The sequence below is a fragment of the Micromys minutus genome, assembly GCF_963924665.1.
Source record: "Micromys minutus genome assembly, chromosome: 2".
NCBI lineage: Eukaryota > Metazoa > Chordata > Mammalia > Rodentia > Muridae > Micromys > Micromys minutus.
This window is the reverse complement of record NC_137971.1, coordinates 70,674,509-70,695,762: the sequence shown is the minus strand read 5'-3', so window position 1 is coordinate 70,695,762 and position 21,254 is coordinate 70,674,509. Positions and strand designations below refer to the sequence as shown.

General features: G+C 47.8%; 2 protein-coding genes across 3 annotated transcripts; one reads left to right on the top strand and one right to left on the bottom strand.

The window, feature by feature from the left end:
• Positions 1–997, bottom strand: LOC308417819 (apoptosis-associated speck-like protein containing a CARD; the record flags this gene model as incomplete). Its single annotated transcript, XM_080913110.1, has 3 exons — positions 1–254; positions 447–503; positions 727–997. The coding sequence occupies 3 exons, from the start codon at positions 995–997 to the stop codon at positions 1–3; spliced, it is 582 nt and encodes a 193-aa protein (XP_080769236.1).
• A 9,548-nt stretch (positions 998–10,545) lies between these two features.
• Positions 10,546–20,779, top strand: TRIM72 (tripartite motif containing 72). Of its 2 annotated transcripts, none has more exons than XM_080912590.1 (7): positions 10,546–10,704; positions 11,124–11,519; positions 14,450–14,545; positions 14,630–14,860; positions 15,265–15,287; positions 15,904–16,022; positions 17,113–20,779. In XM_080912590.1, the coding sequence occupies exons 2-7, from the start codon at positions 11,130–11,132 to the stop codon at positions 17,685–17,687; spliced, it is 1,434 nt and encodes a 477-aa protein (XP_080768716.1). In that variant the 5' UTR covers positions 10,546–10,704; positions 11,124–11,129; the 3' UTR covers positions 17,688–20,779. The 2 variants fall into 2 exon arrangements, with proteins under 2 accessions (XP_080768716.1, XP_080768717.1); XM_080912591.1 differs by having other exon boundaries at positions 10,547–10,704; positions 11,109–11,519.
• Positions 20,780–21,254: the final 475 nt, after the last annotated feature.

The following is a 21,254-nucleotide window of genomic DNA, read 5'->3' as shown; positions in this document are numbered from 1 at the left end:
TCAACTCTGTTCCAGGTCTGTCACCAAGTAGGGTTGCGTTTCCCTCAAGGCCTTGAGGAGCAAGTTCTTGCAGGTCAGGTTCCAGGCTGGAGCAAAGCTAAAGAGCTTCCTCATCTTGTTTTGATTGGTGGTCTCTGCACGAACTGCCTGGTACTGTCCTTCAGTCAGCACACTGCCATACAGAGCATCCAGCACACCATCAACTTCTGTGACCCTGGCAATGAGCGCTTGCCTGTGCTGGTCCACAAAATGTTCTGAGGGTAGAAGTGATAACAAAGTTTAACACGGCTTCAAAATTATAATGAGGGCTGGAGAATCAAGGAAAAACACCCATCATGTCTACATAGGCAAAGTGGAGGGAGGGTTATTAGTCCAGTCTGACTCCCTTCCCGCCTTGGCACAATAGATAGGCCATGCAAGGGTGTGGTAGGGTGGGGAGGCCTCACCTGTTCTGGCTGTACTCTGAGCAGGGGCACTGGTTGCAGCTTCCACAGTTCCAGACTCTGCAAAGAAATGCCAGGTGGTTCTTTCCCCTTAACAGTCTTTCGGAGTAGTTTCCTACTCCACCCAGAGTGCTAAGTTCAAGGCTACAAAGGGAAGATTTTTTTTGGGGGGGGGTGGGGGTTGGGGAGGGTAGTAGGAGGAACAGAAAGTTGAGCGCCTAAAAGGCAAGCCTCTGGTGGTGTGCAGGAAGTTGAGGGTAAACGAACAAGAGGACACACTCACCTTCCATAATCTTTTGCAGCTGTTCAGCCAGCTCCTGCATGCTCATGTCTCTGAGCACAGTCATTGTGAGCTCCAAGCCATATGTCTCCAGATAGTAGCTGACAAGTTTGTCAGTGAGGTCTATGGCGTCCATCGGCAGCAGGGCCCCCCGTGGGATGCGCCCATAGCCTTCGCGCAGTGGTACTGACAGCAGCTTCATCTTGAATTTTTTGAGTTCATCCGCTGTCAAGTTTTCAAGAGCGTCCAGGATGGCATCTCGTGCCCGCCCCATGGCTCAGGTGGGCAGCCGTGGTCACCTTTTACTCTTGCTGCTTGCCTGCTGCAGCCTGCCTGCTGCCAACCCGCCAAGACCAGGAAGTCAGCTGCTTAGGCTGATGGGCGTGCCTCCTCCGCCCTCTTCCACTTACAGCTCTCCTTCCCCCAGCAAGCTAGTTTTGGTTTCTGCTCTTAAGACTTTCAGACTTGGCATTTTGGATAGGCTGCAGAAGAAGGTGGAGTTCAGTAGGCAGAGGAAGTGGGGTGGGGCAGAGGGTGGGGCTAAGGTGTTACTCTGGCAGGTCCAGAGATGCTGAGAGGCTCAATAGAGCTTTCGTGTAAGCCAGCTGTTGCTGTTTCTGTTGAGTTTCTTAGCATAGAAGCTTAGAATCTTGGAAATCTAGACCCCCCCCCCCCAAATCTTGTTTCCCCAGATCTTAGGATCCTCTCACATGCCATTGGATATTAGAGTTTTAACAGCTAGAACATTAAGCCCCCTGAATTCCAAAGACTTGAACGAAATGAAGTGCAAAAGAGTGTGACTACTTTATGTCTTTATCTTAGTTTCAGCCACATTGAACGTTTTGGTCACTCTGTCTCTCGGCCTCACATCTGCTGGAAGATGGGGACCTGGGGTCATGATGAGTTAGTTGGGTTGGAAGGGCTAAGTCTTCTTGAAACCTTACCAAGTGCCCTAGTAATTAAATATTTTGTAGTGTGGCGACAACCACAATTAGATAAAACAGTGAAATGTAGAAAGACTAGAATGGACAGCTAGCTACCCCTTACTTCTGGGCTGGTTGGGATGACCTTGGAGCCTGTTTTATAACCCAGAATTCCTAACCTGCTTTAAACATGGCTGGTAAGGGTCTACTAGTCCATCCCAGTTTTGATCTATTCAGTCTTCTTTTATACCACACTACTAGTTTACCCTTATCTTCAAGCTTCAGCCACACTGGCTTTTACAAATCTTTCATGCTCTTCCTCAGGTTAAATGTTACTTTTTCTGAGAGACCAGTCTTAAGAATCATCAGTCTAGGGGGCTGGAGAGATGGCTCAGTGGTTAAGAGCACTGACTGATCTTCCAGAGGTCCTGAGTTCAAATCCCAGCAACCACATGGTGGCTCACAACCATCTGTAATGAGACCTGATACCCTCTTCTGGTGTGCCTGAAGACAGCTACAGTGTACTCGTATATAATAAATAAATAAATCTTTAAAAAAAAAAGAATCCTCAATCTACTCATCTAGATCATTTTACTGCTATCTAACATAGCTACTTGTCTGTAGCTCTTGTGGTTATTTGGGGGGGGGGGATGCTTGGGGAGATTGTTACAATGCTGGGCATTGTGCCAAAGGCACTCTACCTAATCACCACCTAATAGTAATTTGCCTATTTATTTACTTTAGATAAGGTCTTGTTGTGTAACCTAGGCTAGTCTTGAACTCCTGGTCCTTTTTCCTCACCCCCTGACTGGCTGGAATTGGAATAGCAGGTGTATTTTACCACATCTGGCTTAAGGTGCCTCCCTCCTCCAGACAGAATGCCATTATGTAGCCCTGGCTGTCCTAAACTCTGCAGACCAGGCTGGCCTGGAACTCAGAGATCCACAAGTCTCTGTATCACAAGTGTTTAGATCAAGGCGTCTGCCACCAGGACTGTCAGGGTTCTACCCCTTGACACTTTAAAATTGTGGATTAAGCTTGCAGGGTGACAGGGTGTCTCCATACTTGTGGCATGGTATCCCAGCAGCAATTGTGGTGAAATAGCCAGTGTTCCTTGGCTTATGGCTGCTCATTGGTCCTTCTACAATTTCCAGATCATTATGGCCAAAGGAATACATCATTATAACCTACACAAAGGATGTCGTCCCTTTCCTACTCCAGAGTCAAATGTCATCTTTTCTAAGTAATTTCAAATCTTGAGGCTAGAATCCTCCTCAAGTTTGTTTTTCATTTTTGTGGTTGAAGATAACTTTTCTTCTCCCAAGTGCTAGGATTGCAGCTGTGTGCTACGGCATTATGTTGCATAGCTTCTAGCTATATGTATGTATGTATGTATGTATATATATATATATATATATATATATATATATATATATATATATATATATATATATATTGAGCCTTTGTTTGGACAAGATGGCCTTTGCTTTTAAAACTTGGAGGCTACAAAAAATGGCATGAAGGTGTGTGTGTGTGTGTGTGTGTGTGTGTGTGTGTGTGTGTATGTGTGTGTGTTGCCTCTGAAGAACAATGGGATCTTCACACTCACTTTTTAAAAAAGATTTATTTATTTATTTATTTTATATGTAAGTACACTGTAGCTGTCTTCAGACACACTAGAAGAGGGCATCAGATCCCATTTCAGATGGTTGTGAGCCATCATGTGGTTGCTGGGATTTGAACTCAGCACCTCTGGAAGAATAGTCAGTGCTCTTAACCGCTGAGTCATCTCTCCAGTCCCACACTCACTTTTCTGATGGTGAGAGGGGATCAAGTTGGATCAGATGACATCTGACCAGTTACACACAACTCATATATTCAGACTAAGACATGGAGATGCCTGACTTGGATGTTTATCAGGGATTTCAGGAAGTGTTAGCAATTTGATATGATGTCACAGCGAGGCAAGAAACATGGACTGGAGAAATGTTACCCTTGCTGTCACAGAAGGAAATTAAATGAGATTGTGTGTTCTAAGTGCTTATAAAAATGCCTAGAAACTAGTAAGATTGAAAAATAAAAGCTAATAGTAAGACAGCAGTCCAAAGAAGCTGCAAATATGGTAGTGCCTGGCAGCCCAGCAACCTCAAAAGGTATTATGTATTTTTTTTCCCAGTCTACAGTGGGGAACACATTTTCAGAAGTCACTGCTAGTAAATGGTAAAACACAGATGGGAACTCCATCCCTGTGTCACCTATGGCTCCCTAGATACCACCTAACATCCCACCAGAAGTCTCACTTTTCTACCCTAAAAAATGCCTATTTCTTGGAGTGATTATGTATACAGGAAGTCAATACCTTCTTTAACTTCTCTGAAATGCCACTAGGAAAGTGGCTGTTGTGGTAATGATGAAATTAACTTCCCTGTGTTTGCAGAGCGCTTCAAATGCCTTAGAACTTACAAAGCATATTCAGAAGATATGGAATACAGGGAAAGCAGGAACAAAGGGATGTTAGTCCCAGCCACACTTAATTCCCAGACCCTCTGTCTCTTTCTGAATCAAGGAAGTCACACCCCTTGGTCTGGATCCAATGTCAATCAGTACTCTGAGAAAGTCAGTGTCTTGCCCACTGTCTCCAAGGAGGCAGAGAAAAAGTCTGCTGATTCCTAGAGATTGCTAAGGTAGTTTCTACCTGGGAGATAAATATATGGGTTTTAGATTTTTTGGGGGAAGTCAAATACTCTCTTTTATTTCTAGATAATATGCTTAGAGAGATGCTTAACTCTTACAGAAAAGAACCTCTAGGGTTCAGCTCTGGCTTACCCCTGCCCTGCTGGACCAAAGCCAGAGTGGTTGGTAAAGTGAGATGCTTCCTGAGTGTATGATCCCTTAGCCCCTAAAATAACTGAGTGATTGAGTGAACCATATTGTTTCTTCTGGAGTCAGAAAGGCTACAGTTTTGCTTGTTTGGTTTTGATTTGTTTTTTGATAGACAGTTTCTCTGTCTTGGCGATAGCTCTGTAGACTGCTTGCCCCCCAAATGCTGAGATTAAAGGGATGTGTTACTATGCGTTGCAAGAATACATATTTCTAATATTTCCAGAACACTGGGCAAATTACTCAGCTTCCTCTGTGTCTCTTTTGTTCCCTAAGGCATAGGCAGGGATAGTGGGGTCTGTTTCATGACCCAAAAAAGTTAGAGGCTATAAAGTGCTGGCACATAGAATCTAACATAGTTTTCCAGCCTGTGGGCTGGGATGTTAGTGATCTCACAAGGTTGCTGGGAGGGTTCACTGGAGAAATTAGTTGAAAGAATTGTAATACTATTAGTACCTAGTGTTTGCTGAACATGTTCTGTGTGCTTGTCAGATGCATGGCTCACACCTTAATCCTCAGTGGGCAGATGGAGAAGTTAATAAGGCCAGGTAGGACTAACCTGGACCTAGGTATATCTTTCTTAGGTAAACACATATGAGAGCCCATCCTCAAGTCCAAAGGACTAAGTAGCTGAATCTTCATAATAATCTAGTATCTATTACAACATGTAATTCCCATTTTAGAGATAATGAAGAGTAGGAGAAACAAACATTCCCTGGACTCTTCGGTTTCCTGGGAGAGAATGGGAGAAAACCAGGCTAACTGACTTGTGCAAGAGTATACAGTGAGATGGTGGAGTCAGACTTTGAGTGCAGTAGTGGCAGATAGCACTTCCTAAACTCTTGACTCCTGTCCCTGTTCATTGGGCATGCTATCCTCTTTATTCCTCATAGTAGCATGTACATGTAGCCTTATGTGCCTCTGGCTATCCAGAAACTCATGTAGACCAAGTTGGCTTCAAGTTCACAAAGATCCACCTACCTCTGCCTCCCAAGTGCTGGAATTAAGGGTGCCACTACTCAATTTCTAGTCCAGGCTAGCCTCAAACTTGTGGGTGTTTTCCTGCCTCGGCTTCCTGAGGGGAGCTAGGGTCACAGGTATGAGCCATTCATGGGACTTATCATTCTGGCTGTTGGGAGACTTTCCCTAGATATACATTGAGAGCTCTTCTCTGAGCCCCAGGGCCTTTGGAGGAGTTTGACCTCAGGAACAGCAACACTGGTTCCCTCCTCCTTGGACTCGGCTTCTTGTTCTGTCTCGTACTGTAGCCTACTTAAGACAATGCCTTTTTTATGGGTCAAATAAGAGACCTAGTGTGTCTTTGTTACTTTTGGCTGTGAATGGATGGATCAAATCTAGAATCTGTAGTCTCAATTTGACAATGATGGAAATTCTAGATGAGATAAAACTTTTTTAGACCTTAGTTTTTGAACTTAAATGAAACTGCTTGTGGCTTCAGCAACCGGTTCCAAATATACATTTGCTCCACACCCTTCCTGTTACAAACATCAGGCCAACTCTGATCAGTCCAACATCATTGAAGTAGGTGGAGACTTAGAGCTAATGAACAGTAGGAGAAAAAGAAGTTTCTGAGAGAGAACACTAGCTTTAAAGAAGCAGGATTACAGCAAGCTTGAAATACCAACACTTAAGACTGAGACAAAGAGCCTCCAAAGAGAAGACTGAGAATGTAAAGAATCTGGGTAAGAACCATTGAGGGAGGAATGAGTAAAGCCAGTTGAAGGCTGAGCAAAACTGATTGAATGTGAGAGGACAAATGAAGAAGAGTTAGTTTCTGTGTCTGCTCCCTTTTGGAAACAGTTGATCATCAGAGTGCCTTGCACTTTATTTTAAGCCAGAGACAAGCATGGACAACATTTATATTCTAGCAGAAGACAATAAAGCAACCAAGTCAGATATGCTGTATATGACGGTGAGAACTTTATCAGAATGAAGAAGCAGAGATGAGGGAGTTCGGGGAGACATGAGACCATCATTTGGGGCTCATCTGTAGTAAAAGTTATTGACAGTTATAAGTTCAAAGCCAGCCTTGGCAGCATATACTGATATCTTTAAAAAAGACAAAGCAGGGCTGGAGAGATGGCTCAGCGGTTAAGAGCACTGGCTGCTCTTCCAGAGGTCCTGAGTTCAAATCCCAGCAACCACACGGTGACTCACAACCATCTGTAATGGGATCTGATACCCTCGTCTGGTGTGTCTGAAGACAGTGACAGTGTACTCAGATACATGAAATAAATCTTTTTTAAAAAAAGGACAAAGCAGTCATTGTCATAATACTAGTATATGCAATGTAGAGACAGAGGATCCTAAGTTCGGGATATTCCTGGCTGCATATTGAGATTCTAGCATGTTTAAGACCCTGATCTTCATGTGGTACCACAAAAAGGAAAACAAATTATATATAAAAATTACCTTAACAGAATTGAACTTGCATCCCTAAGGAACAACTATGATCTGCGCAATTGCATCAATTACTGGCTCAGTCCATTGAAAGAAGGGTTACAGGAACTCAGAGAACTCATTTTGGTTTCAGTGAAATGCCACATAGATTGGGCTTGGGCGAACAGATGAGAGAAATACCATCTTGTTGTAATTACAGAGGAGCTGTGGAGCTAGGACACTGCCTGCTCTTGCAAAGGACCCTAGTTCAGTTCCCAGCACCAGCCATCTGTAACTTCTGTTCCAGAAGACCTGATGCTTTCTGACCTCTGTGAGTACCAAGCACGCACATGGTACCATGCATCATGCAGACAAAACACACACACTTCACTCTATATCACTCGTATATTATATATAAAGTAAACCTAAGAAAGTTTAAAGTTATACATATCATATCTGCTGAAAGTACATGACTTGTGGGAAACTTTGTTTCATTTATCACATAAATTGTATATAGACACAAATACAAAAATATGAAGTGAGATTTTTTTCCTTTGGCTTGAATATTTTAATAGATTTTATTTATTTGACTTTCCCCCTCTCCCTGCCCTAGAAATCAGTTCTTTGCATAGGCTATGGTCATGGGACTTCACAAAATCAATTCCTGAATTCCTTTCAGCGGATTTCGTATCTCACACACAGCATTGCAGCTTTACATAGAGTGTGGGTAGCACATAAACATTGGAAACCCCCACTTAATAAATGTTTAAGATGCCTGCAGTTCCTAGTATGTTCTGAGTGACAAAGTTCTTTGTGAACAGATAAGGACACAATGTATGCGGCAGATAGGGAGCATATTGGGTGTAGTACCTTTCCTCCTTAAAAGATACCCTCTCTCCCTCCCTCCCCCTCCCTCTTTTTCTCTCTCTCCCTCCCTCTCCCTCCCTCTCTCTCCCTCTCTGTGTGTGCACATGAGCACTAGCACGTGTGTGCATATGCTGCAGGTGCCCATAGAGGCCAAAAGAAAGCAGGGGACAGAGTTGTTGGTAGTTGTGAGCCATTGGATGTGGGTGCCAGGAATTGAGTTTGGACCCTTATGAAAGCTCGTGCTCTAACTGCTGACCCATCTCTCTGTGTCTGTACCGGCTGGTTTTGTGTCAACTCGACACGAGCTGGAGTTATCACAGAGAAAGGAGCCTCAGTTGAGGAAATGCCTCCATGAAATCCACTGTAAGGCATTTTCTCAACTAGTGATCAAGGGGGAAGGGCCCAGTCCATTGTGGGTGATGCCATCCCTGGGCTGGTAGACCTGGGTTCTATAAGAAAGCAGGCTGAGCAAGCCAGGGGAAGCAAGTAAGTAACATCCCTCCATGGCCTCTGCATCAGCTCCTGCTTCCTGACCTGCTTGAGTTCCAGTCCTGACTTCCTTCAGTGATGAACAGCGATGTGGGAGTATAAGCTGAATAAACCCTTTCCTCCCCAACTTGCTTCTTGGTCATGATGTTTGTGCAGGAATAGAAACCCTGACTGAGACAGACTCCATGTTGTGCCTCCCTGCTTTCTTGGCAAGATTGTTGTTCTTTCTGTTTTGCGTGTCATGCTGGAATTGAGGACCCAGAGGGCTATTCTTTTCCTATTTTTAGATTTGTCTATTCTAGCTTATGTGTATGGATGTTTTACCTGAGTCTATGTATGTGTCTCATGTGTATGCCTGTCTTCAGAGGTCTGTAAAGTGTGTTAGATCACGTGAGACTGCAGTCAAGGATGGCTGGGAGCCATGTGTGGGGGCTGGGAACCAAACTTGGCCCCACTGCAAGAGCAACAAGTGCTCTTAACCTTTGAGCCATCTCTCCAGCAGAGAGCTATTGTATGTCACATGGGTGAGCAATTTCCTCCCTGTGTATCCATAAGAGGGACATACTTGCTTTAAGTCTGGCCATGGTAGCACACACATGTGAACCTAGCACTTAGGTAGTGAAGGCAGGAGGATCAGGAGTTCAAAGCAAGTTTCTTGTATAGAGGGAGTTTGAGGCCAGCTTGGGTTGCAGGATACATTCTCTCAAAGACCAAGCTAAACACAACAACAACTAGAAGGAACCAAAACTGAAAACTAAAAAACAAAACAAAACTCCCCAAATAGCCTTACTTCATTTGCTTATTTATACACAGCATCCTGATGTCCATGAGCTTGTAGCCTTCCTGTCTGCAGGATTACAGGTGACTCCCAGAGCTGGCTTTACACACCACACACACACACACACACACACACACACACACACACACACAATTTTGTTTTTCAGGACTGAGGTTTTACTGTGTAGCTCTGGCCGTCCTGAAACATACTCTATAGACCAGGCTGGCCTTGAACTCAGACACCTGCCTGCTTCTGCCTCCTGAGTGCTGGGATTAAGTGTGCAACCTCCCCCAACAGCACTCTCTTGTATATTCTCCCTCCTCCACCGGCTTCCCAGGTTCTCATGTAGCTAAGGCTGGCTTTGTACTCTTGATCCTCTTTCCTCAGCTTCTCAGGCATAAGTCACTCCACTCCAGCCTCTTGCTGTAATTGTTTTTTAAAAGTGGTTTAAAGTTATTTTATGTGTATGGGTGTATGCATGTGTTTGTGTGCCACTTATGTGACCTCTACAGAGGTCAGAAGAGGGTATCAGGTTGCCTGGAACTGGAGTTATAGATGGTTGTGAGCGGCTATGTGGGTGCTGGGAACAGACCCCAGGTCCTCTGGAGGAGTAGACAGTGTGCTCTTTTAGCCAGATCTCCAGCTTCGTACTTAGAATTTAAAGATGTGAGGGGATATTGTGTATTTATCTTGTTACTGAGCAGCACTGACAGTCAGGGTTTAAGAAGAAGATTAGGACTTTAAAAAAGCACCACAGGAAGCTTGGCTTTGAGAAGAGGTCTGAGGAGAGAAGGCAAAGAGCTATGTAGTATCTGGGACTGCAAGAATGTTCTAGATAGAAGGGTGGCAAGGACAAAGTCCTTGAGGGACCAGGGGGAACAGGTGAGGTACAGGCCAGAGCAATGAGTGGGGCCAGATGGGTATAAATTGTAGGTCATAAGGAAGACTTTGATTTCTATACTGACTAAAATTTATATTGACAATTGAAAGATAAGCATATAAGAAAGCCTGGTGCTCCCAGGGGGCAAGCTCCAGTTCTGAGCTGTAGACTCTGGTTTCAGTTCATTCATTTAACTATCATTCATTCCCCAAGCACTTGGGGGAGGGGGTACTTTGTTCCAGGGCCTATGCTAGAAAACGGGGAAAAATACCCTCCCCTTAGTTATGGAGGAAGGAGGCCCCACCTTCCCACAGGTGGGGTTAGCACTGCCAGCGTGGGAAATGAATAGGGAGGAAGGAAGCCAGAGTGGAAGTGCAGGTGGAAACGGCATCCCTGTTTCCCCACTGATTCTAAGGAAAGATCCGGGCCAGACCAGGCCAGGTGGCCTAGACATGAAAGTCTGTCTGCTGACTACTCACACTCCACATTTAGAACAGTTTCCAGAAAGTGGTGGGAGGGAGTGGATGGGACAGCTAAATATAGTTCTTGGGCCGTTGAACTATCTGGGAGGGTCTGTCCACTCTGTGCTTGTCACCTGTTACATCCACCCACTGTCATCTGGTCCTGAATTCCTGCCCTTGCATTGAGCCTGCTGCTTGCTTCTTGCTTGTCTCTGGACATAACTCCGCTCACCCTGCTTCTCTGCCTGTCCCTGACTGGACCTCCTGGGAATCTTTTTAGGCCTAAGTTCTCTCACCAGACCTGTGAGTCCTGTGGGCCTGGAGATATGGGGGGGAGGAAAGGTCTGGATATTCTAGAGGGAGGTCAGTGGGAGGTCAGTTGGGGAGGGGATTCTAGATAACTTCAGAGGAGTGAAGGCCCAGACCTAGGTCACAGGCTGACGCCTGGGCTAAATCAGGAGCAAAGAGTGGGTGGAACTGGGTAGTGTTTAGAAACTAGGGTTGATAAATGCCCAGTTGGGTCACATTTACTTTTATCTGGGCTGAGAATGGTGACATACACTCTCTGGGACGACGCCACATCCTCGTTACCATTTGGCCATAAGCAGATGGAACTTGAGGTAGTTACAGGATGGAGCTCTGGCTGCCGGGCCACAGATCCAGTGTAGGATTGAGCTGGAATTCTTGCCTTTGGGTCTCTCTGATAGGACTCCTCTTCCCAGGCTACCATGTCGGGTGCACCCGGCCTTCTGCGCCAGGAACTGTCCTGCCCGCTGTGCCTGCAGCTGTTCGATGCGCCAGTGACCGCTGAGTGTGGCCACAGTTTCTGCCGTGCCTGCCTGATCCGTGTGGCAGGGGAGCCTGCCGCCGACGGCACGGTTGCCTGTCCCTGTTGTCAGGCGCCTACGAGGCCGCAGGCACTAAGCACTAACCTCCAGTTGGCACGCCTTGTGGAGGGTTTGGCGCAAGTGCCCCAAGGCCACTGCGAGGAACACCTGGATCCACTGAGCATCTACTGCGAGCAGGACCGCACACTTGTGTGTGGTGTGTGTGCCTCGCTCGGTTCGCACCGTGGTCACCGTCTTCTGCCTGCCGCAGAAGCCCACGCACGCCTCAAGGTGCGGGACCGAGTAAAGGCCGGGTGGGACTGCTGAATAGAGCAGGGGTCTGACCTTGGGAAGACTTGCATTATGAGCTTCTGAGGATAGGCTCCAGGTTGCTACGGAGGGTGGGCGGAGCTAAGCAGCCAGAAGAGGAGGTCCTACGGCCGCAAGTAGCGCGCCTGCAGAGCAACGCCCACAGGAGCCCGGCTGGGAGCTGCCTGCAGAATAGCTGGCTTGCTTGGCGGCAGTCTCCAGCAAGCCTGAAAAACTGGCTCTTACCAAACTGGGGTGTGCCTGGCATACTGGTACACATATCGGCCCACACACTCTTGGATGAACTGGGTGGGCGTGCTAGACTGGTATGTTTACCTGGTGGAGGATCTGGTAAGACTAGCAGACAGAGAGTTAAAGGCATGCCCAGGAATCCCAGAGACCGGCTGGCTGTTCAGCTGTGCACTGATGAATGGCAGAGGCCTACTCATTCCTGAAACTACTAAACTTGTGCAAGCCTGAAGTTTTCGAGAGCAGTGGGAAGGGGGAGGCACTCCTGGCCAAAGCTCACCATGGGTAGGCAGCCCCAAGATTCCAGCCTAAGCTATTACTATAGTTTAAAGTAGAATACAACACAATTGTGTTATCCTGAAGTTACACCAGGAAAAAGTAATCCAATTATCGTCGAATGGATATGCACCAAGTACACAGACTTCTACAAATCATCATGTGTATCACCAGTCATGTGCAGGCGATACTAGCAGATAGGTGCTCACCTAGCCCAGGGATGTCTGTTATTAAGTATTTATTAGGCTATGGGAACAAAAACCCAGCAACAGTGCAGGGGGCGGGGAGTGGGGTCGAGAGGTAAGGAGTGGTCCTCCAGCCCAGCGAAGTTGTTGCCATTGTCTTCTGCTGCCTCCCAGACATTGCTTTCTCAGCACCTAGCCTTCACTCTCCTACGTTCCAGGGCCTCTCCTCACAGCCCTCCTTCCTGCGTCTGCCTTTCTCAGTTCAGCTCAGTCCTGGCTGTGAGCCTGGGAGACCACCCAGTCCAGCTCCTCTTTGCTAACCCTTGAACTCTAACCTTGTTCATTTTTATCTGTGTGGAGAGACTAGAACCCGTGAAATAGACTGGTATGTTTACCTGGTGGAGGATCTGGTAAGACTAGCAGACAGAGAGTTAAAGGCATGCCCAGGATGTATCAGGCTTCTGGAAACATAAGGGGCAGAGGTGGCGCTCCAGTATCCGGGACCTGCTCCAGCTTAACCTTAAGCCTTAGGAGGTCTGGAGAAGGAGACCCTAGAAAAGAGCTGGAGGGGGAATGGGAACAGGAATAGCTCAGGAGCTTGACTTGATGCCTGGAGCTTTGACAGGCTAGAGGGTTAGGTCGGGAACCCACTTACCAGACTCAGGGTAGGTGGACGAGTTCCTGGGTATGGGGGGCTCACACTGCCTTTTGGAGCTGTGTTGCGTGTCTCTGCACACCCATGTCCTGCAGCATGGTTGCTATGGGTTTGGCACTGTAGTCCTTGAAGACCACCGGTTTGTTGGTGAGGTTGATGGCATCCAGTGGCCCACGTTCCCCTTATCTCCCAGGATGTGTCCAAAGCCCTCGAGAGTGGAGCCAGCTTCAAGCTTGAACTTCTTGGGCCAGTCAGGCTCCCTAAACCTTCTGCCTGTTTGCCGTGGCTCAGCCCTGAGACTTCTGAGCCTCTGACCACAGCGCCCAGAGCAAACAGGCTGGCTTCACTGGCAACAGATGGCAATGCTTCAAGGGAGGAAGAGGAAGAGGCTGATCTGGCAGCTAGCCAGGAGGCCTTGGTTCAGCCCTGTGGTTTCCCCTGGGCCAGTATTCCTCAGCAAACACCACCTTGTGTCTTCAGTTTTCCCAGGGGAGCAGGAGGTGCCATCTTGTTGAAATGGGGGTGTTACTGCCCCCATTCTGCATAGGAGGAAGAGGAGGCTGAGGAGAGCAATGTTGGTAAGAAGGCAGGGGTGACCAAGGCAGGGACAGTAAGAAGCTCACCCATGCTTGCCCTCCAGGATCCCTAGCCAGCTCACAGAGGGTCAGCTGATCCACAGCGGGTGTGTGTGCACATTAGATGTTCTGTCCTCAGAGCCCATAGACATGGGAAGGGCTGGCTAGGGCGCCAGGCTGATTGTGACTGCATTTTTAAGTAAGGGACGAAACCCAGGAGGGGAAGATTGTACTCCCTCTCCTCCCCTTCCTTCCTCTTCCTCCTCCTCCCCTTCTTCTCTTTTCCCTCCCCCCTCCTCCCCACTCCTGTGCTTCTTCCTCCCTTTCATTTTCCTTCCTCTCTCTGCCTTTTTTACTTTTTCTTCTTAGACAAAGTATTAGTATTATTATGTAGCTCAGGTTGACCTCAAATTTGTGATTCTCCTGCCTCAGCTTCCTGAGAGTTGGGGTTGCCGACATGCACTATTGTGACCAGCTTCCTTTCTTTTTTTATTTATCATTCATTTCTGGAAGCCTGCCGTGTGTGCCACATGCTATACTCGGCAGTCAGCTGGTCATCTTGTGTTTGCAATCCTTGCAAGGGCCTATACTGGGTTTAACTGCTTCCAGCTGAGGCTGGGGAAATTAAGGTTGGTGGGAAGTAAAAAAATAGAACATCGGGTTTAGCCCTTACTAGCACTGACTGCTCTTCCAGAGGTCCTGAGCTCACAACCATCTGCAATGGGATCTGATGCCCTCTTCTGGTGTGTATGAAGACAGCTACAGTGTGCTCCTATAAATAAAATTTTAAATAAATTAAAAAAAAAACTAGAAGGCCAAAGGGAAAAGTACTAGGGTGAAGCATGGTCAGACTTGGAGGTGAGTAAGTGGGTAGGGCTGAGGCGGAAGGCTGGAGAAGGAGCTAATGCTGTGGGGAAAGTGTGGATGACATGAGGGTGGCATTGCTACCATCCCCTTTACTTTGTCCTGTAGACACAGCTTCCACAACAGAAGATACAGCTGCAGGAAGCATGCATGCGGAAGGAGAAGAGTGTAACGGTGCTGGAGCATCAGTTGGCGGAGGTGGAGGTGAGGGGCCGAGAGTGGGAGAACCCTGGGACTGTAGGTCCAGGCTGAGGGTCCCTAGGTAAGAATCTTCTCATCCCCACCCAGGAGACAGTGCGTCAGTTCCGAGGAGCTGTTGGGGAGCAGCTGGGGAAGATGCGGATGTTCCTGGCTGCCCTAGAAAGTTCTTTGGACCGTGAAGCCGAAAGGGTCCGGGGTGAGGCTGGGGTTGCCTTGCGTCGGGAGCTGTCAAGCCTGAACTCGTACCTGGAGCAACTGAGGCAGATGGAGAAGGTGCTGGAGGAGGTGGCTGACAAGCCACAGACAGAATTTCTTATGGTGAGCACCGAGAACCTTCCCTCCCTGCCTCTAGGCCATGGCTTGGGCTCTAGAGGTCACACCCCATTGTCACATGGGGACCCTGAAGTGTGTAAGGGCAAAGGGACAAGCTAGGACTTCATGTCAGTTGGGACTCTGAACTGCTCAGAATGTCTGTGGAGCCACTCACGTCATGTTATAGGCTTGTGTGTCTCATGGGACAGTTTTCTAAGAGGTGGATATATGTCTCCAGGATAGGGAAGGGCACCCGTTTCTCTGTTCACATGATAGTTAATCTCCAAGGGTGGTATTGGGTCTTGGGTTTCTTTTGGCTTTTCTCATCTTTCTGACCCCACACTTAGTGTTAGAATTCCCCAGATTCTTCCTTCCTGCTTCATCCCCGTTCTCCTTTTCTCTTTCTCCAGAAATACTGCCTGGTGACCAGCAGGTGAGCTTTTGGCTCTCGCTGAACTTGCTTGCCCTAGTCTTTCGGGGATACCCTCTGTTCACCGTGTGCTTTTCAGTCATTTCTCACAACCATTTCTGTGTACTTTGCGTTGAACACGGACACAAAACAGCTTAAGTCCTTACCCCAGAACCTCATATACTGGTGCCACAGTGCCTCAGATGTGGAGTACTCACAGGTATCATTTCAAGACTGCTTGGGCGTGGGGGTTGCTGAAGGAGACTCCCAAGAGAAAGGACATTGGAGCTGGAAGTGTGGACAGGGGCTGGGGAAATAACCCTGCAAAGTGCAGGCTGGCCTCAAACGCACCATGTGGGCAGGCCTGGAACTGGTGTTCTTCCTGTCTTAGCCTCTTACACGGTAGGGTCATTGGCATGCTCCGCCGTGCCTGGCTCAAGCATTTTAAAGGGTGCATTTGTATTTAAAGGCATAACATACACTCATACTGTACACTACCATCTTCACCCATCTCCAGAGTTTTCTTGATTCCCAAGTGAGTTTAAGGCAAGGAAGCCCCGAAATCCCTCTCCACCAACCTGTGTCCTCTAGTCTCTAGAGTAATTCTTCCTGCCCCTCAGTATCACCTCTCTACCCCCAGGCTGCAGAAGATCCTGTCAGAGTCACCACCACCTGCAAGGCTAGATATCCAGCTGCCTGTCATCTCAGATGACTTCAAGTTCCAGGTGTGGAGGAAGATGTTCCGGGCTCTGATGCCAGGTACTGAGGAGGGCGGGTGGCTCTTGGTTTGTAAAACTGTGGGGTTGGCGGGAGGCCCAAGACAAAGGAAAGGCCTCCCAGCCTGCCTCAGAAAGCAACGAAAGAAGATATTCTTTGCTTCTGGGGTCCTTCCTTGTAGCCCTCTAACCTGCGCTTGGAGAAGGACCTTTGAGGACCTGTTTACAATGGGTGAAGGTTGTGGAAAACACTCAGCTGACCCCAGTCCTGCTGTGGCTGGCATGGGCTGAGCTGTGTTAGTCCTTGACTCTGACCATTGAGATGATGGTCTTGCTGGCCGTGGGCTTAGGTTCTGTAGAGTTCCTGGAACCCTGGAGACAAAACTATATCTGACACTGCCTCTGGGAGCCTGTGGCTGGGGGTCAAGGATTCAGTCTCCTCTCCCAAGAGCTAACAAGACACACACACACACACACACACACACACACACACAGAGAGAGAGAGAGAGAGAGAGAGAGAGACACACACACACACAGAGACACAGACACAGACACACACAGAGACACAGACACACACAGACATACACACACAGACACACACACAGACACACACACAGAGACACAGACAGACACAGACACACACACAGACACACACACAGAGACACAGACACACACACAGACACACACACACAGACACACACACACACACACAGACACACACACAGACACAGACACACACACACAGACACACAGACACACACACACAGACACACACACACACAGACACACACACAACACAGACACACACACACAGAGCTGTTCAGCCTTTACTGCCTCTGGTCCAGTGCAGGGAATGACAAGAACTCTAGTTTATTCAAGAGAAAACTTTTAGGGCCCAGGGACTACATCAAGACAGACAGAACTGGGCTTCCTGGCTCCTGTTCTGGATCTTGGGCCTTTTGCGGGCCTCAGAAAATATCACTCATTTGGTGTCTCCCAGTCCTGCCCACCACGCTTCACTGTGCAGCTGAGCAAACGCTGAGCACGTGGAGACGGGGAGAGGAGTCTAAAGGACCCTTGAGAAAAGGAAGGCTCCACAGAGCGAGCCTGACCATTCATTGTCTGTTTGGCAGAGTTGGAGGAACTGACTTTTGACCCCAGCTCTGCGCACCCGAGCCTGGTGGTGTCCCCCTCTGGTCGCCGAGTGGAGTGCTCGGAGCAGAAGGTGCCGCCAGCGGGAGAAGACGCGCGCCAGTTCGACAAGGCAGTAGCGGTGGTGGCGAAGCAGCTGCTGTCACAGGGCGAGCACTATTGGGAGGTGGAGGTGGGCGACAAGCCGCGCTGGGCCCTGGGTGTAATGGCAGCTGACGCTTCCCGCCGTGGGCGCCTGCACGCGGTGCCCTCACAGGGGCTGTGGCTGCTCGGCTTGCGCGATGGCAAGATCCTGGAGGCACATGTAGAGGCCAAGGAGCCGCGGGCACTGCGCACCCCAGAGAGGCCCCCGGCGCGCATCGGCCTCTACCTAAGCTTCTCAGACGGCGTCCTGGCTTTCTATGATGCAAGCAACGCCGACGCGCTTACACCGCTCTTTTCTTTCCACGAGCGTCTGCCTGGGCCAGTGTACCCCATGTTTGACGTGTGCTGGCATGACAAGGGCAAGAATACTCAGCCGCTGCTGCTTGTGGGGCCAGACAGCGAGCAGGCCTGAGCTCCTGCCGACTGGGAGGGAGGCCTTGTCCTGAAGGCGGTGGGATCACTTAGGTCACCTTTGTTAGGCCTGGATGGGTGGAGTGGGGGTGGATTTCTAGGGCCTAAGACTAGGCTGGGATGGGCAGGAAGGGGGTAGGGAGGGGGTGTTTGTTTTATAGGTTCAGGGAAGTACACAGGTTGGGATGCACTGGGGACGGATTGAGGGATAGAAGATTAAGATCTGTGAAGCAGGAAGATTCCTCAGGTCAGTGAGGAAATCTGAGTTTGGGCCAAGAGTTCTAGGAGGAAGCTGAGGTTTAGGGAGGCTGGAAGAGAATAGGAACTGGAAAGGATTTAGTGGAGGATCTTGGGAAATCTGTGGATCAATAATCCCTTCAGCCCTGCAATGCACCCCTGAAGGCCCCCTCTTCAAGGTTGCAGATTCCCCATACCCGATGGGTTTTCAGTTAGTGCTTACACCTAACTGCCTTTTCAAAGCTCTCAGCAATCCTGAAAGGGTTCTGGTGCATGACTATAATCCTAGCATCCAGGAGGCTGAGGCAGGAGGATTCTGTCACAAACAACAGTGAATATGTTTCTGATGTGGCAGGTGGGGGGGGGGGGTCAAAGCAGGCTTCTTACTTGCTGCTCTTGCAGAACTTTGAGGTTCAGTTTTCAGCAGCTACACTGTGGTTCATAACTCTCCAATCACAATGAATCTGATGGCCTCTTCCAGCCTCTGTGGGCATTTGTTACAGTCAAAACACTGACACATGTTAAAACAATAAAAAGATTTCCTCTCTATCTCTATTTCTGTCTCTGTCTTTGGAGACAAGATCTTGCTATGTAGCTCAAGCTGGCATAGAATTCACTATGTGCCTCAAGTTGGCTTCAAATTCCTGATTTTCCTCTTTGGCCTCGAGTGTTGTGATTACAGGTGTATGCCACCATGCTCAGCAAAGATGGTTGGTTCTGACAAGTTTCTAAGTGATCCTGTAGCTGCTGGTCACCTTGGGATCACACCGAGAGCACACCCTGACTGTAGACTGTCAGCATAGACCAGAGGCATTAAGTCTGATTATATCACCTGGTTCAACTAACACTTAAAATCTGCCTGACCAAGAGAGTGGAGAGGGAAGAGAAGAAGTCTTTCCTATTGCCTCTAGAATATGTTTTTGTTTGGACATTGAGGAAATAAATCCTCTGTTCCTCACCAAGGGAAGAGCTTTACATCATCTTTTTTGTGGGCCCTGCTGCTGGCAGTGAATAGAAAGCTTTCTGTGGGGCTCCCAAACTGGCCTCTTCCTGTCTTCCTTGAAACTTGCTCTGTAACCCAGTCTGGTCTTGAACTCAGAGATCTGCCGGTTTCTGCCTCGAGTGCTGGGATTAAAGGAGTTTGCTACCACCAGATTAAACAAAAACTATTGTTTTAAATTGTGTGTGTGTGTGTGTGTGTGTAGTCACTCATGTACATTTGTGGAAGATAGACGTTTATGTTGAGGGGCTGGAGAGATGGCTCAGTGGTTAAGAGCACTGACTGCTCTTCCAGAGGTCCTGAGTTTAATTTCCAGCAACCACTTGGTGGCTCACAACCATCTATAATGAGATCTAATGCCCTCTTCTGGTGTGTCTGAAGACAGATACAGTGTACTCATATACATAAAATAAATCTTAAAAATAAAAAGATGTTTATGTTGAATGTCATCTTTGATTCTTCCCTTTATGTACTGAGGCATCGTCTCTTGCTGAACTCAAAGTCAGAGCTTGTCAATTGGGCTAGTTTACTTCCTGATCCTCTGTCTAACCTCCAGACTGCTGAATTAGAGCAGGCTGCCGTGGCCACCTGGCATTTCTGTGGGTTCTGTAGATCTGAAATCTGTTTCTCTTGCCTGCATAGTAACCACTCTACCCTGAGCTTCTCTTCAGCTCCCCTGTTTCTTTTACCACACAACCTGCTGTGCTGCACACATCTGCTTTTCTTTCGATGAGATAAAGACCTGATTTACTGGCCATGTTATATTCTTTAATGGGAAGCAATGCTTTTCAGAATGTTGCCCTAAGATGACCCCATTTATACCAACTGCTTCTATAAAGACTTTCTGCACAGAATACCAGGCTGCAACCCCTTCTTGGGCACCTCAGACTTTAAATTCTCATCCTAGAAGAGCAAACCGTACCAGGACCTCTGGCCTCTGGGCTTCAGCAAGACCCAGGTAACCTGCATAGACGGTGTTTGCCTTTTCTTGTTTTACCTCAGACCAGGCAAAAGAGCTGTGGGCTTATTTGCCACTTCCCTTCCGTGCTTGGAAGCTGAATGATGCTGGCATCTTGGGTCTCCAGAACTGTGAGCTATGTAAACCTATTTCTTTATACATTGCCAAGATTCAGGTCATTGTTGGGACAGCAGAGAATGGGAAAGCAGGGAACCTAGAGTTAACTGGCTGCTGAGACATCTGCCTTCTGAAATCTGCACCTACCACATTTAAACTGGAAAGCAAAGTGTCTGTTAGCTTGTTGTACACCAACATGTTTGCTTTTATTTTTAACTTAGTGTATTTTATGTCCATGGGTGTTTTGCCTGCATGTATATTTGCACACCAGGATAGGGCATTGAATCCCATAGGACTACATTTGTGAGCCACCATACAGATGCTGGGAACTGAACTCAGAACCTATGGAAGGGCAGCAGTTGCTCTTAACCACCAAGCTATCTCTCCAGCCCAATGATTTTGTACTTAATACCTAATTTATTTCCACAACACTGGGCCTCACAACAATTAGAGCTCTACCAGGCTTTGTGGCATCTTGTGTGGGGTCTGAGAACCTTCTAGATGTAAATGAAATGATGTTATCTTAAGGAATATTTCACTTTTAACTCTCTCTGTGTGTGCGTGTGCTCATTTATATAAAAGTGAAGTTAGAGTCCACATATGCGAGAGAACCTAGCATTTGTTTTTCTGTATTTCTGTGGCCCTACTTTCCCACCAAAATCATACCACCAGCTGGGGAATGCCATTCAAAACACCAGCCTGGGGCTGGAGAGATGGCTCAGTGGTGAAGAGCCTGCAATTCCCAGCACCCAGATGGTGGATCACAACCATCTGTAGTGAGATCTGATGCTCTCTTCTGGTGTGTCTGAAGACAGCAACAATGTACTAATAAAATAAATAAACAAATCTTAAAAAAAAAAAAACCCACTAGCCTGGGGCTGTCAATTTTAGTTTGCACCAAACCCTGGGGTTGATCCTCAGAACTACATTAAGTTTGTTGCTACACACTTGTAATCTCAGCACTTGGGAGATGAGGGACGGAGACTGGATGACTTGGGCTGCAGTTGTAGCTCCAAAGTAGAGAGCTGGCTTAGGTTGCTGGAGGCCCTGATGGGGTTCCTGGCACAGTACAAATCAGGTGGTACACACCTATCTGAAGCTGAAGGCTATCCTCAGCTACATAGTGAGTTTGAGGCCAGCTCGGGCTAGAAAGCCTGTCACAATCACTGTGAGCCTGTAGGGACCTTTCAGAATCAAGCGATAGCCATTGGCATTCTCCTTCTCCTTTCCTCCCGGAGTTTGATCCCTGGCACCAT

Excerpts from the sequence above, each read along its gene's own strand:
- TRIM72 (XM_080912590.1), top strand. The coding sequence starts at position 11,130 with ATGTCGGGTGCACCCGGCCTTCTGCGCCAGGAACTGTCCTGCCCGCTG. Across the intron at positions 11,520-14,449 it reads AAGCCCACGCACGCCTCAAG|ACACAGCTTCCACAACAGAA; the intron begins GTGCGGGACCGA and ends TTTGTCCTGTAG. Across the intron at positions 14,861-15,264 it reads CACAGACAGAATTTCTTATG|AAATACTGCCTGGTGACCAG; the intron begins GTGAGCACCGAG and ends CTCTTTCTCCAG.